Here is a 17,697-nt window from a genome sequence, read left to right as displayed (position 1 = left end):
CCTGGCTAACATGTTGTTTACAGGAAACACCTTAAGCAGGGAGATACGCAGAATAAAAGGTAAAAGGACGGAGCAAAAATTCACCGGGCCGGGTGAAGTCAAAAGCAGGGTAGCCATCCTGGATCTCAGATCAACAAAAACAAAAATTAACCTAAATTAAAAGAGATAAAGAAGGCTCTATTCCCTAAAGGGTAGCATAAATAATGAAGCAATATAAAAAAACATATATGCACCAAAGTGGTGTAAGCATCTAAATTCTTAAAAGAGAAATTAAGAGAGCTGCAAGAAAAATAGATAGCAAAACTATAATCGTGGGGAGATTCAACCTTTGCACTCCTCAGAATTAGAAAATCAAATCACAAAATAAATAAGGCCAAAGAGGTAAATAGAATACTAGAAAAGTTAGATATGATAGACCTCTGGAGAAAAAGAAATGGAGACAGTAAGGAGTATACTTTCTTTTCAGCAGTTCATGGAACCTATACAAAAATAGAACCATATATTAGGACATAAAACCCCAAACTCAAAATGCAGTAAGGAAGAAATAGTGAATGCATCCTTTTAGACCACGATGCAATAAAAATTAATCAACAAAAAAGCCAGGGAAAGTAGACCAAAAAAGAATTGAAACCAAATAACTTACTTAAAGAATGATTGGGTGAAGAGCAAATCATAGAATAATTAATAACTTTACCCCCAAGAAAATGAAATAATGAGACATCATATCAAAATGTGTGGGAACAGCCAAAAGCAGTAATTAAGGGGAAATTTCATTCCCTAGAGGCTTACTTTGCATAAAAAAGAGAAAGAGAAGGTCAACGAATTGGGGCAATCCAAAAATGCTAGAAAAGGAAACAAATTAAAAACCCCCAGTCAAACACTAAACTTGGAAATTTAAAAATAAAAAGGAGAGATCAATAAAATTGAAAGTAAAAAACCATTGAATTAATTAAAAAACTAAGAGTTGTTCTTGAAAACCAACAAAATAGACAAAAACCCTTAGTAAATCTGATTAAAAAAAGGAAAGAGGAAAAATCAAATTGTTAGTCTTAAAAATGAAAAGGGAGAACTGCCACTAATGAAGAGGAAATTAAGCAATAATTAGGAAATTACTTTGCCCAACTTTATGGCAAAAATTCGACAACTTAAATGAATGGAAGAATACCTTCAAAAAATATAGCTTGCCCAGATTAACAGAGGAAGAAGTAAATATCCTAAACAGTCCTCTTAGAAAAAAGAAATAGAACAAGCTATTAACCAAACTCCCTAAGAAAAAATCCCCCAGGCCCAGATGGATTTAATGTGAATTCTCCACCTTAAAGGCCAAATTAACCCCTTAATGCTATATAAACTATTTGAAAAAATAGGGATTGAAGGAGTCCACCAAACCCTTTTACGAACACAGACATGGTACTGATATTTAAAACCCAGGTAGGTTGAAAAACAGAGAAAGAAAATTATAGACCAATCTCTCCAAGAATATCGATGCTAAAATCTTAAATAAAAATATTGGGCAAAAGATTACAGAAAAATCATCCCCAGGATAATTACACTATGATCAAGTAGGATTTATACCAGGAAATGAGGGTTGGTTCAAATTAGGAAAACTATTAGCATAATTACTAATAAAAAAACTAACAAAACCATATGATCATCCTTAATAGATGCAGAAAAGCATTGATAAAAATCCAACATCCATTCCTAATAAAAACACTTGAGAGTATAGGGAATAAATGGACATTTTCTTAAAACAGTCAGGAGCATATATTTAAAACTATCAGTAAGCATCATATGCAATGGCGAAAAACCAGAATCTTTCCCCAGTAAAATCTGAGTGGAAGGTTGCCCACCGTCACCATTATTATTCAATACAATTAGAAAACACTAGCCCGGCAATAAAGAGTCGAGAAAGAGATTAAAGGAATCAGAACAGGGTGAGGAAACCAAACTATCACTTTGCAGATGATATGATGGTAACGAGAACCCAGGGAGATTCTAATGGAAAAAGCTATTAGAAATAATCCATAACTTTTAGCAAAGTTGCAGGTTATAAAAATAAACCTCAAAATCCCTCAGCATTTCTATACATCACCAACAAAAATCCAACAGCAAGAGATACAAAGGAGAAATTCCATTCAGAATAACTGTCAAGGCATAAAATATTTGGGGAATCCATCTACCAAAAAGTCAGGAAATTATATGAGTTAAATTCAAAAAACGTTCCACACAAAAAAGTCAGATTAAATTTGGAAAAATATATGCCCTGATAGGTTGGAGGAATATAATAAAGATGACAATCTCCCTAAATTAACTATTTATTTAGTACTGTACCAATCGGACTTCCAAGAAAATATTTTAATGATCTAGAAAAAATAAAAAAAAAAATTCAATGGAATAATAAAAGGTCAAGAATTCTCAAAAAAAGAATTAATGAAAAAAAAAAAGGTCCTAGCTGTACCTTGGATCTTAAAATTATATTATAAAAGGCAGCAGTCACCAAAACCATTTTGGTATTGGCTAAGAAATAGATTGTTGATCACTGGAAACAGGTTAGGTTCAATAAGAATATATATATATATATATATATATATCAATTATAGAATTTTAGTGGTTTGACAAAACCCAAAGATCCTCACTTTGGGATAAGAACCTTATTATTTGACAAAAACTGTTGGGATAACTGAAAAATTAGTATGGAGAACTTGACATGGACCCACACTTAACAACCGTATTACCAAGATAAGATCAAAATGGGTCCATGATTTGGACATAAAGAACGAGATTATAAACAAATTTGGAGGAACATAGGATAGTTTATTCTCAGACTTGTGGAAGAGGGAAGAAATTTTGGACCAAAGATGAACTAGGAGACCATTATTGATCACAAAATAGAAAAATTTTGATTACATCAAAAAAAAGCTTCTTATAAACAAAACTAATGTCAACAAGATTTGGAAGGGAAGCAACAAACTGGGAAAACATCTTCACAGTTAAAGGTTTTCCTGATAAAGGCCTCATTTCCAAAATATATAGAGATGACTCCTAATTTATGAAACCAAGCCATTCTCCAATTGATAAATGGTCAAAAGATATGAACAGACAATTTTCAGATGATGAAATTGAAAATCATTGTCACCATATGAAAGATGTTCCAAATCAATTAATTAGGAGAAATGCAAAATTAAACAACCTGAGATACCACCACACCCGTCGATTGACTAAGATGACAGGAAAAAAAAATAAATAAGGGATGTGGGAAAAACTGGGAACTGATAATTGTTTAGAGCTGTGAACAATCCAACCATTCTGGAGAGAATCTGAAAGCCCAAAAAGTTATCAAGGCATACCCTTTGATCCCAGTGTTTCTACTGGGCTTTATACCCCAAGGAGATACTTAAAGAAGGGAAAGGGACTAGTATGTGCCAAAATGTTTGTGGCAGCCCTGTTTGTAGTGGCTAGAAGTTGAAACTGGGGATGCCCATCAATTGGAGAATGGTTGGGTAAATTGTGGTATATGAATGTTATGGAATATTATTGTTCTGTAAGAAATGACCAGCAAGATGAATACAGAGAAGCTTGAGAGAATTACATTAAAACCGATGCTAATGGAAATGAGCAGAACCAAGAGATCATTTTTATAAGTCAACAATGATACTGTATGAAGATGTAATTTGGATGGAAGTGGATTTCTTTGGACAAAGAGACCCGATTCAGTTTCAATTGATCAATGATGGACAGAAGAAGCACACCCCAAAGAAAAAACACTGGGAAATGAATGTAAACTGTTTGCATTTTTGTTTTTCTTCCTGGGTTTTTCTACCTTCTGAATCCAATTTCCCTTTGAACAAGAAAACTGTTTGGATTGCACACATACATTGTATGAGGAATACTAGGAATATTAAATTATAGGACTGTTTCAAGGGGGTGGGGGGGAAAAATCGGAAAGAAGTGAGTAAGGAAATCAAAAAAATTACCCTGGCATGGATCCTGTCAATAAAAAGTTACTATAATAAAATTAAAAAAACAAAACAATATAATCACATTGCAAAGATGACAAAAGAAATGACAAAATGTTGCAAGGGCTGTTGGAAAACAGGTGTATTAGCAAGTATATTGTTGATGAGACTGTGAATTGGTCCAACTATCCTGGAAAGAAATTTTGAATTATAAGAAAAAAAACTACATCATTCATCCTTTGTGCTACCTATCTCATCACCACAAGTATGCACACACATAAACATAAATACACACACACACACACACACACACACACACATTGAGGAGGGAGAGCATGAGTGGGGAGAGAGAGAAAAGAACTTATATGTACAAATATATTTATATCAGCACTTTTTATTGAAAAAAAAAAGGACTACAATTAGTGATTATATTATAAATAGCTGCTTTTAATACTTTTAATACTATCACTACTTTCCCACTTTCTCCCCAAACTCTTCACCTCTTTACAAAAGCCCTTACTTGTACCAGGAATATCTTAAGCATAACAAACTTGTGTTGTAATGGCCATTTCTTGAAATTTACATATATATATATATATATATATATATATATATATACACATATATACATATATACATACACACACACACACACACACATATATATATATCATTAGTTTTTTTGAGTTAGGGTTTGATATTTATTGTATTGATCAGTGCTCTATTAAATCCTTAAAGTTGTTTAAATTTACAGTGTTGTTGCTATTGTATAAATACTTCTCCCAGTTAGACTCATCCTACTTGACATAATTTTATATAACTTTTCCTATATTTCTTTGATTCCATCCCTTTGGTCATTTCTTATTGTACAATAGTGTTCCATATGTTCAGCTGTTCCTCCATATTATATCACTATATATAATTTGGTATAAATTTAAAGGAATAAACTATTTGTAGTAGACTTGCAGTTTCATGAAGAATCTGCCTTTTATAGCCTTTTTACATGGAAATTTGCATGTTTATTGATGATTTTCTACTTTATGGTAAGGGGAAAAAAGTCTGGATTTGTTATAGCCAATTGTTTTTCTAATAATATAAAAGGGAGAAGGAAAAATAATTTTATTTACCTAATTTTTTCCTTACTTGATAAATTTTGTTTTCATACAAATCATGTCCCCCAAAATGTTGCAATAAATTAACTAAAATGTGTAATCAATCAACAAACATTTATGTGCCTACCATGTGCCAAGTACTATTTTAAGTGTTAGGAAGACAAACACCTAAGTGAGACAGTTCTCTGGCTAAAGAATCTTATATTCTGCCAGGTTAAATCATGTTCACAGAAAAGTAATTATATATTTAAATAAAAACCAATACATAAACATTCATGAAAAAGAGGTGAGTAAAGTCAAATAAAAGTGATTTTTACTGATTCAATTTTATATTTTTTAAGTTGACTATTGTTAAAGAAAAAGTATATGCAATTAATTTACTTAATAATTATACAAGTATATTTAAAATATCCTATTACTACCTCCTGAATATTGTTTTTTAAATCTTATTTTATTATTTCCAGTGTTAAAGTTTAATCAAGTTACTGAAGGTACAAGTAAAAAGAACTATTTCTACTTATTGCTATATTTCTTAATTTTTATCTTAAAAGTAGATAATTCCAAATTAAATAGAAATTATTTTCATTTCATTTCTTTCTCTTACATTTAGTATCAATGTTGTTTATTGTGTATGACATGAATTTTGTTGCTGTTTGATATTTATTACAGTACTAAGTTGCATACCTATTGTAATTCTTTGGGTGTTATTTTCTTTATTCTATACCACTTCACACAATTTTTATATTTCTACAACATTCCACATTTTTATTGAAAATTTTTACAACAACTTTTGGGAGAGTCCAGACTTATGATTATATCAATATAGGAATCATAAATGTGAACTTCCTCTACTAATGTAAATCTCCATTTGTTTTTACAACCTTTAGTCTTAGCAAGCTGTCTCAGGCAACTCAGCAGTATTTATTCATATATTATTACTAAAGAAACAATAATAGTCAAATACCTTTATTTACTACAATTTGTTCAGCCATTTCCTATTAAATGCTAATATAATACTTTAGAAATACTAATTTTCATTGTAAAAATTAGAGAAAATACACTTACCAAACTTCCAAAGAAAGATAGTTGCAATCACAGCACCAATAAGTATTATTCCAATGCTAATGGCAACACATATTATTTTCTTGGCCTCTAGAATAAGGTGGGGAAAGGAAAGTGTAAAACAAAATCAGACTACCACATACTCAGCTCCCTACATATTGTAACTTATTTAATAAATTATTTAAAATATACTGACCTATAAAAACTTAATTTCTTATTTTTATTAAAATCTGTCTTAAGAATTCAAACAAGTTGGGGACAGCTAGATGGCACAGTGGATAGAGCACCAGCACTGAAGTCAAAAGGACTTGAGTCCAAATTCAGTCTCACTTACCACATTCTAGCTGTGTGACCCTGGATAAGTCACTTAACCCCAATTGCCTCAAAAAAAAAAAAAAAAGAATTCAAAAAAGTTTTTTCCATGGATTCACACTTTCACATGTGCCCATACATATCATCAGTATAGTTCATGCTTTATTTGTATGAAGAGCAAGAAACAAAGAGTTTACCACTTCACAGATCCGGGATTTCATCATTATGGTTATAATATATCTAGTTACAGATCTCAATCCATCCAGACCCTCTCATTATATAAATTTCACCCACAGATATGATATACTTAAGCTAAAAATTTTGTTCAGCGTTACCAAAACTAAATTCTTAGAAATAACTATATATGTTACATTAACGAGACCCCCTAAAAACTAAAATGGATGAAATTATAAATACTCTAAGGAAAAAATATTACTATACTAGAGTGATAACTATTATTAAGCAAGAAGAAACTGCACATATTTTTAGAAAATTTGAGTACTAAATGAATACAACAAAGACCAAACAAAGATAACAAACTCAAAACAGAAAGAAGCAAATCAATTCACCAATATTTACTCGGGAAACGACTGACAGAAGCAACAGTTCAGAAAGAACATTGAACCAGAAATTTTGACTTAGGTTCTAAATACTATAATAATAAAAAGCTTACAATATATAGCAATTTAAGATTTCAAGTAATATTCTCAACCCTGAGTATTGTGTTGATATCATTTTTATTTTAAACGAATGTCATCTCTCTGCATATCAGTTTCATATTCAACAAAAATAAAGGAATTGCACTATATAATTTCTCTTCTAGTTCTAATATTCCATATTGCTGTAACTCTTATTTCAGAGTTTGGTCTAAGAATCAAGAGTAGAAAGGAAAGGGAAAGAAAGATAAAGCAGTAAAGAGAAAAGGGGAAGAGACACAGAGAGAGAGAGAACATAGGCAGAGAGGTGGGTCAGTGGATAGAGCTTCTAGCCTGAAGTCAGGAAGACTTGAGTTCAAATGTGGCCTCAGATACTTGATAACTACATGTACCTGGTCTGGTCACTTAACCCAGATTGCCTCAAAATGATTTTTTTAAAAGGGGGCTGATTTCAGATTCTGAAGATTTGGTTTGCATTCTGGGATCCATTTCCTATTATTTATGACATTCTGGCCAAAATCATTTAATTTCTCTGAATAACATTTCCTAATATGAAAAAGGATAATAATAATTACAGTATTAATCTCATTGAGTTGTTATAATAAAAAATGTGAGCTATCATGTTTCTTCATCTTGGAAAATCAATAAATACCCCACTTGTATTGTAATAACCATGATTCACTCTTAAGAGTATCTTAAATATACAAGGCACTATATTTACAATAATTCTGTAAATCAGATAGACAAATATTGTCTCTGTTTTAATGATAAAATATAGCCTTCAGAGAGTTATAATACTTCAGAAGCAGCTCTGGAACTAAAGGAAGAACATTATTTTTACCCAAAACTAAAAGAAAAGTAGAAATACAAACCAAGAGATAACCAGAAGTAGTACAATTCAAGCTCAAAGGGACTGCACAAAAAACTTCTGATTTTATAATGAGGAAATTTAAGATGAGATTTTTTAAGTGAAATGATTCATCCAAGATCACATTTACCCAAGCAGTAGTATGAAAAAAAAAAATCTAGCCTGAAGATCAAGAGATATTGTAGCTCAAATTCTACCTTTAACACTCACTAATTATGTGTCCATAGGCAATCCATTTAGTTTCTCAGTCAGCTTTCCTAATCTGTAAAGTAGGAATAATGCCTATATAGTATTTACCTGATAGGATTTGATGATATTAAGACCTGATGACATAAAGCACTTTGTAAAGTTTAAAATGTTATCTTTGTCAACTATTATTGTAGGTAAAAAAATATAACCAAAAATCAACCCAATATTTTTTGTACCTTCATTTACTTGGAGGAATAAAAACCTTTTTTATTCTTATTATCCAAAATAATACAAAAGAGGAAGTGGTTAGGTTGGGGATGAAATATAAGAGAAGAGTCTATCAGTCCTTTTCTAAATCATCTCTCACCCTCTCTTGATAAAAGTTAACTTTAGGCAAAATTAATCCTCTAGGTTACATTTCTGGCAAAAGGGCTTTCAAGAACACACACCTAGATGATGATGTTGACAATCAACACAGAAGTGTTACTATAATTTTCAGCACTCAAAAAAGTCATGCTTTATTTGTAGAAAAGACAAAAGACAAGGAAATGTAGTTTAAAGAAAAAACACATTCACAATTACGTGGATTTGAAACTGGTTGGATCTCTAAAACCAGTTGTTAGATGTTTGGTCTCCAGGAAGGTGTTTCCTGGGATATATGCCCTGTATTGCTTAACATTTTTTATAAATGATTTGAATAAAGGCATTTATGATATATTTATCAAATTTGTACATAACACAAAACCACTAGCAATAACCAGATGGTAAAAGACTAGAATGTTGAGCTGGATCAAATATGATACAATTTAGTATAAATAAATATAAAGTGAATTTCAAAATTCAACTGAAACTACAAGATGAGGGAGTATGGCTAGATATTGGTTTATCAGAAAAAATGCTAGTGATTTTAAAGTGGGCAGAAGGTTGAATTTGTGTCAGCATTCTTAGATGGCAACTTCAAAAGTTACTGAAATCCTGGACTATTTTAGGAAAGGCAGAATTTCCACAAATAAAGAATAAATAGTTGTCTCTGCCCTGACAATTGTCTGTCAGACAATATTTGGAGAGTTTATTCAATTCTGGTCACCACATTTTAAGGGCAATGATAAACTAGAAAGCATCTAGAGGAAAGTAACCAGAATGATGAAGGATCTCAAATTGACACTGTAATAAGAGATTGAAAGAATGAGGAATATTTTGTCAAGAATATTTAAGGAACATGTAAAAGGTCCATTTTAGTATTTAAAGGACTATCACATAGGAAAAGGATTCTATTTGTTCTCTTTGGCCCTAGAGAGTAGAATTAGGAGTGATGATGGCAGATTTATGAAGACAAATTTAGGCTTCATTATTCTTCAGGTTTCAATTGAACTAGGTGGTCAAAGGTCCTTTCTTATGTGGTTCTGAATCAGTCTTCCAATGATTTTTGTCTTCTAATGATTTTGTGCTCTACACTCCAGCTTCTTAAAATAAGGTTCACAACCCCATGTGTCTTCCTGTAATTGAATGTGGGGATCATGAAATAATGATTTATTATCAAGAAATATTTGATTGGTATGCCTATTTAATAAACCTATATAATGAGTCATTATGAGTGGATATAGGTTTTTTTAAAAAGCTCTTCCCTACACAGTACATACTTGGTATTGTTTTTCTTTGTAGATTGCCCAGGGTTAGGTAGAGATATTGCTATCTAAGTGGAGAGATGGACTTGAACTCAGATAACTTCGGTATGTATCCTGATTCAGCCACTTAGTAGCCACATGAAATAAGACAAACCCGTTCAGTTTTTTGAATCTTTGACTCTTTATCTATAAAAATGAATTGGTGTGATTGAGGAGGTACCTTCCTCTTATAACATATAGCAATTCAATGAATGGAAAAAACTAACTGTAGGAAAACTGTAGGAAAACAAACGTATGTTCCTATTATATCTATGTTCTTGCCAAATTAACTAATTCACCTTGGTAAAAAAGATAACCATAGCAAAGTCTGGATTCTTTTCAAGGATGTAGAATCAATTACCCTACCAGACCAACAGAGAAAATTCAAAGAGCACTATTAGAGTAAGAGGTAGCAGAATAGATGTGAGGAATATATAAGAATTAAGGTGGAAGGCAGAAACAAGGGAACTTGAAGTTCAGGGAGAATTTTGTAGGAAACAGAAAAAAATAAGAAGGAAGAAAAAGAGAATAAAATTAAAGTACAAATAAGAGAAAATGAATGAAAAAAATTAGTCTAGAAATCACATTTTCTTAAAAACCCATCCCATCTACCACAGAGAAAGTTTGATATGCTGACTCCAAGGAAACTCTTTCAGTATCAATTAGTCTTCACAAGGAAATTGAATTCATCAATGTCATATTCATAGAGCTAATATACACATAACACTGTGTTAGAGGGGAAAAAAGGAAAATATCAAGTAAAAGTAAGAGATAGCCCTTGCTTTCTAGGCTAACAATGCTATGAGAGATAAGACATACATATCTGAGAAAATATAAGTAGGAATGAAATAATATTTGATAGTATTAGAAAATAAATGCTATGAAGTTTAGCTTTGAGGGAAGTCACTGTGAGAGAGGTTAAGGAGGAGGGGAATCAGATTTAATCTGGGTCTTGCAGAGTAGGTAGGTTTTGAAAACTCAATAGAAATGGCATGAACAAAAATTTGAAGCAAGAAAAACCATGTGAGTTATATAAAAGATTTATTTTGGGGGGAAATAGTAAGAGAAGGTTTAATGAATAGAATAAGACTATGGCACATATATTTAAGGTAAAAAAAAAAAAATGTAAAATGTATCATACTTGAAGTAAACACTATCCCAGATGAAGATTTTGGTTGTAAATGGACAGCTGGTGGTGTTGAAGTATCAGTAATAACTCTTGGAATGTATTGTGGCACTGCTGAAGCACAATATGGAACTGGGTAAGGTACATAAGCATTAGTATTCACAAGATGTCTTGGAGGATAGTTTTCCAGTTGATAACCATGGTTTTCATAGTATGGTCCAAATGCTGGTGGCCCCTAAATAATTGAGAAGGGAGAAAAAAATGCAAATTCCTTAATTGTCCTACACAATTAAAAAAACCACATTCAATTCTAACAGAACAACAACAACAACTAAAAAACAAAATACATTTTATATAGTAAAACTGAATTAACCAGAATCTTTAATGTTAATTAGGGTAATAAATCAATGTAATCAAAGTTAAGAAGAAATAGGAAAATGAGCAGATAATGATTTGATTTCCCCAAACTTACAAGAAGGCATTAAGCCATTTATCTCCCATGTTTAAGAAGTGATATTCATTCTAACATTTGTTAAGTACCTACTAAGTGGTAAATAAGAAAGACCACTTGGCATACTGGATACAGTTGGAATGAACATAGGAAAGTCTATCTGCATGTCCCTTTTTTGATTTATACTAATGGTTTGATTCTGGATAAATAATTTTTCCATGTCCCAACTAATTCTTAAAAGAATATGAATTATACCACATACCAATCTATACTAGGAGAAATAAGAGGAAGAAAGGGAGGACAAAGAGGAAGAAGGACAAGAACCAAGTGATAAAATGATTTAAAATGACAGTTCTGAATTTGCTTAATTATCGGTATACAAGATGTATATAGGAAAAAGCATAAAACAAAGTTACAGAGTCAAAAGAGATTCAAATAAATACTTTAGACAAATAGGGAGATAACATTCAGGGCAGGGGAAGGGAGGAGGAATTAAGAAAATCTTTACAGATGATGAGGTGGAATCTATCTAAACCAATTCTTGAAAAAAGCTATGGAGACAGAGATGAGATAGGATTGTACTGCTAGATTTGTAAAGATGTTGAGCTAGGAAATAAATTGTCAAGATAATAATCTATTGGCTGAAATAATGAAATGAGGGGGGAAAGGAACCAGTAGATATCTTTTTAACAAGATTGTGAAGGTCCTTGATAATTAGGTTAAAGAAATTCTTAAACAGAGGGGAGCAATAAAGTATCTGCCTTAAAAATACTATTTTGGTCATAGTGTGAAGAAGGGATTAGAAAAGGGAAAGAAGGAAGACAGAATTAAATAACCATTAATAGTTTAAGAAATAATTATCATTGATAGAATTCTCTACTACCTCAGACTACCTTATTTACTTGTCTGCATTCATGCTGTATACCCCAGGGAAGGGTAAGCTTCTTTTTAAGACTATTTATTTGCCTTTTCTTTTTATCCCCAGCACCTAAAAACAAAACCAAAAAACCAATTTTCCAAGAATCTTCCTCATTTCATATCTCCCTGAAATTTGCTCTTGTTCTGTCATCTATTCATATCTGATTCAGTGATCCTATGAACCATGTAAGTCCATGGGATTTTCTTGGTAAAGATATTGAAGTGGTTTGGCTTTCCTCCTCCAGTGGATCCTTTTGTCAGGAAGAGGTTAAATGACTTGCTCAGGGTCACAGCTAGGGAGTATCTAATGCTGAATTTGAATTCAGGTTTTTCTGAATCCAGGCCCAGGATTAAGCCACCACATGTCTGTCCCGTAATTTTATCCTCCCTATTATCTCAGAAGACAAAAACAAACAAGTACCAATACTTTCTCTTCTAAAGGTATCTTCCATCTTGCTTTGAATTTGTCTTGTATGTACTTATGTATATAAATGAGAGATTTTCACATATAATGAAAGATGTCTCATTAAAATGTAAGTTTCTGTGAGGAGGGACTACTTTTTTGCTTTTTGTTTTTGTTTTCCAGTATCCCCAGAACTTGAAACAATGCTTCATAGTTAGTCAATCAATAAGCATAAATGCTTAATCAGTTTGTTAATATCTAATTGGGCTTTTGTCTTTTTTCTATTTTTTTAAAAGGAGTATTAATTATATAACCCATCAGAGCAATTATACAATTGACTCTCATCATCTGAACTCTCCTTTGCCAACATGCCAATAAATAGAATCCTAGCTTTTTCCGTAACTTGCCCAAGAATAATTAGATAGTAAGAAAAGCCAAGAATGAAACTCAGTTCTTTCACTTCAAATCCAGCATTCTTTTTAATGCACCATGAAATTTCCTTCTTTCAAGGGAAAGGGACCTGTATGTGCACGAATGTTTGTGGCAGCCCTTTTTGTAGTGGCTAAAAACTGGAAACTGAATGGATGTCCATCAGTTGGAGAATGGCTGAATAAATTGTGGTATATGATTATTATGGAGTATTACTGTTCTGTAAGAAATGACCAACAGGATGATTTCAGAAAGGTCTGGAGAAACTTACACGAACTGATGCTGAGTGAAATGAGCAGGACCAGGAGATCATTATATACTTCAACAACAATACTAGATGATGACCAGTTCTGATGGATCAGGCCATCCTCAGCAACGAGATCAACCGAATCATTTCCAATGGAGCAGTAATGAACTGAACCAGCTATGCCCAGAAAAAGAACTCTGGGAGATGACTAAAAACCATTACATTGAATTCCCAATCCCTATATTTATGCACACCTGCATTTTTGATTTCCTTCACAAGCTAATTGTACAATACTTCAGAGTCTGATTCTTGTTGTACAGCAAAATAACGTTTTGGTCATGTATACTTATTGTGTATCTAATTTATATTTTAATATATTTAACATCTACTGGTCATCCTGCCATCTAGGGGAGGGTGGGGGGGTAAGAGGTAAAAAATTGGAACAAGAGGTTTGGCAATTGTTAATGCTGTAAAGTTACCCATGCATATATCCTGTAAATAAAAGGCTATTAAATTAAAAGAAAAAAAAAGAAAAGAAAAATAAAATGCTGTCATTATTTGAAAAAAAAAAAAAGAAATTTCCTTCTTTCTTCTATCCCATTTTGCCTGTCATCCTCTAAGACATAAGATTTACAAACATAAACATTTCCCAGAAGTATTAGATCTTATTTAATTAATACTCTCATGTTATGATAATTTACAATATCAGTTAAAATTCAACTCAATAAACATTTATTAAGAATACTGGCAATACTGTGCCAGGCACTGTGCTAAGCACTGGGGAAACAAATAGAAGCAAAAGACAATTACTGCCTTCAATGAGTTTATAATCTAACTATAATGATTATAAATCATTATTTTCTAAATATAATTATATATAAATATAAATACAATCAACATGAAACAAATATTTACAAAACAATCAATATACAGAATGGGAAATGATTTTAAAAGGGAAAATGCTAGAATTAAGAAGGGTTAAAAAAGTCTTCTTATAGAGGGTATAATTTTAGTCAAAACTTAAAGGAAGCCAGGGAGCTCAGTAGTCAGGGAGGAGGTGAACATTCCAAGCATAGAGGACAGCTAGAGAAAATGCCTGGAGCAGAGAGATGGAGTATCTTTGTGAAACATATAGACCAGTTTCATTTGACCAAAGAATAAGAGTTGGGGAGTAAAGTGTAAGAAGTTTGGAAAGATAGGAAGGGGCTGGGAAATGAAAGATTTTAAATGCCAAACAGCATTTTGTATCTTCTTCTGGAGTTAATAAGAAGCATTGGAGTTTATTGAAAGGAAAAGGTGTTAGAGGCCAGGGTTGCCGTAATCAGAATGTGTTTTAGGAAAATCACTAGTGGCTGAATAGAGAATAAATTGGGGATGAGGACAGACTTAAGGTAGCCAGATTTTAATGCAGCAATCGGTGGGTGCTTTTGGTCATATGAGGGAAATTTAAGCAATTCTAATCATATTATAAACTTATACACCTTTAATTCTTTAGGAAAACTGAAGTTTTCTGAGTAGAAAGTTTTATAGTCATAAACCATCAATCATGCCTTTATTTTCCTTGAAAAATCCACCATAATCCTAATTAATTACCTCATAAGTAATTTCTGTCTTCAGGCTCTAGGTGTACATTCTTCCTTGACTACTAATTATATAACAAGTGGAATAAAATTATGTGTCAAGGAACCAAGAAATAATCTATTTGTTTTCTGTTGTTTATATGAGGAATTCTTTAATAATTTCTTGAGGTATACTGTTCAGATTGCTTTTTGCTTAATTTCCTAGATTAGTAATCCTGAGATTGATACATGATAATCTATCATTGAAGACTATCACATGATTCTGTTTTCTATTTCTTTGAATATTTCAATGATTTTTTTATCTTATATTTCTAATAAATCTATTTCCTACACTTAGGAATAAGTATTTTATTAATGGATTTTAATGAATTTTTTAAAGTTTTTTAAATTACAAAACCCTGAGCAAGTTTCTTCATTATTTCTTCTTGATTTGAGGGGGGAAATATTTTAATTCTTTTCATTCTTATTTAATTCCCTCCCAGAAATATTACTTCCTATGTAAACTTTTTTTCATTTGTTTTAACTTTTCTTTCTTCTTTCAGGGTGTTAGAGGAAAAGCCTCTGCATTTGTGATTCCATTGGTCAAGGTAACTTCCAATGTCGACATGCTTTCCCCATCAATGCAGATTACCAAATTGTCTATAATTTAATGTTTTTTTCTCAAAATTGTGAATTTAAGCACAAAATAAAGTTAGCATTTCTGTATACAGTTTAATTTTAAAAAAACAACAATAGTGAAACTGCAGATATTTATTATATATATCTTGATACTTTAAAAATAAATAATAATTTCAAAATGTAATTTACAAAGTTGCTCTACTTACCTATGATTTATTTTTCTGAATTTCCTGTTCTTATTTTCTGGGCAATTAAAAAAAATTGCTTCAATGAAGTGATAGCTTCATTAAAGATACTCTCAATTTGTGTAGAGATTCTGGTCCTCATAATTTTTTGTTATTATAGCTGGGGCAGTAGTCATAGAGGTTGTTATTTTCTCAGTCACCTTTTTTTGTATCAATAATGTCTCGGATTTTCCTCCATATCTTTAGTATCTTCCCCTACTTTCAAATTATTTACTCAATCTTCTTCCTAATTTATATTCAGTCAATGCACAATAATATCAGCTACAGCAGAGATGACCTCTATACATATTTGATTCAATTCTGCTACTATTCCATTCTTTATTCTCTTTTGTGCTATTTCTACTCTGTAGAAGTAAACAATTCAAGGATTATGATGTGTAGGTTTCAAATAAGTATATGTGTATGTTGGGTTTCTTTTTGAATTGTGTTGTTTAACATAATTTTTGCAGATGCTTTTCATTTTTCTTCTTTTTGTAATCCTTAATCTGTTTTTATCCTTGAAAACCCTTGGGATAATTTCCTTAAATATCTTGACTAGCTTTTTTGAGGGGAGGAGCTACAGGAGGAAGAAAGAGAAACTGGTTTTACCCTCCAATGCTTCTCTCTGGTTTAAGTCAGATAATCTTTTTTTTTTTTTTTTTTTTTTTGGTAAGACTTTACATACAAGTATACACTCTAACCTGTTGTTGCTTTTACATGGTTTCTATTTGGCAACTGAGTCAAATAATTCCTAAGGCATTTGCAACTTACTGTAGCAATTATTTTGCATTGGTTTAACATCTCAATGAAATTATTGTCAGTGGTGCTATTTCTTCTGTTGCCTGATTCCAATTTTTCCATTTTTCAAGCACATTTTCATAGTTCTGTAATAAATACTGATTTTGCACCATTTCTTTTTTCTCATTATGATGCTTTCATGTTTATTATAAATTCCATGTTCTGTTCCAGTGAGGAAATGCTATAACTGTTCAAACAGTTGACCCAGGGACAATTCCACTTCCATATTTTTTTTCCTATTTAAAGATGGTCAATTTTACTGTGATGTCCTAACAATATTTTTAAATTAAGAGCTTCATGATATTATGGAGCTTCTTTCTGAGTGATATAGAACCTTCAAGTTCTCTTGTTTCTTTCTCTTGAATCATCCTTTTTCATATATTTCCCAGTATCCTTACCTTTTCTCACCTTTTCATTGAATGCACACAGCATCAGAGAATAAATTAACTTAATTTGAAAATCTTATTCTTTCTTATACCAATGTTAATTCATCCTTAATTTTTAAAACAAAAATACATCATTTAAAACATTATCTTAGAGGAAAATTTGTTTCTTTTTTTTTTCTCATCTGCATTATCACTACTACTTTATTTTAGGTGTTCTTGTTTTCTTGTTTCTATTTTCTTTTTAAAAGACATTTTCTCACATTTTACTATTCATATTAGTGTTTGTGGTAGGGAATGAGAAAAGTCTAACTTCTATTAGAGAGAAATATCTCTCAATGAACAATCAAGACTAAAAAGCTGTACACATACACACATAGAGAAAACTGGACAAAAACAAAATACATAAAAATTATTTAATATACCAGGATGAAAATGCTTTACACATAGTATATTTTCAAATGTTTACAAAAATATATGTCATAAAAATAAGTTATGAATTTTTATTACATACCTTCTATATTTTTGTTAATGCCTATCATTTTAAAATTCAAATATTCACAAGCTATGATCATTTCATTAGTAAAATTAAATTGCATGCAACTTTTATAAACTTTCAACAAATATCACATATAATATCATGATATTATATACAAAATGGGGGTATTATATACAAAACATTGTAGTACCCTAAGAGTACC

At 31.4% G+C, this 17,697-nt stretch overlaps 1 protein-coding gene across 1 annotated transcript in view; it reads right to left on the bottom strand.

Annotated features, from left to right (window-relative positions):
- Positions 1 to 17,697, bottom strand: part of TMPRSS2 (transmembrane serine protease 2) — a 123,684-nt gene that overhangs the window by 69,784 nt on the left and 36,203 nt on the right. The window contains exons 4-5 of the mRNA XM_003766371.4: positions 10,961 to 11,180; positions 6,134 to 6,220 (exon numbers count right to left, since the gene is read on the bottom strand). Coding sequence (XP_003766419.2) covers positions 6,134 to 6,220; positions 10,961 to 11,180 — 307 coding nt within the window. The remainder of the gene's footprint in view (positions 1 to 6,133; positions 6,221 to 10,960; positions 11,181 to 17,697) is intronic.

This window comes from Sarcophilus harrisii, chromosome 3 (genome assembly GCF_902635505.1).
Source record: "Sarcophilus harrisii chromosome 3, mSarHar1.11, whole genome shotgun sequence".
NCBI lineage: Eukaryota > Metazoa > Chordata > Mammalia > Dasyuromorphia > Dasyuridae > Sarcophilus > Sarcophilus harrisii.
Note: the sequence above shows the minus strand (reverse complement) of the source record. Positions and strands in the feature narration are given on the sequence as shown.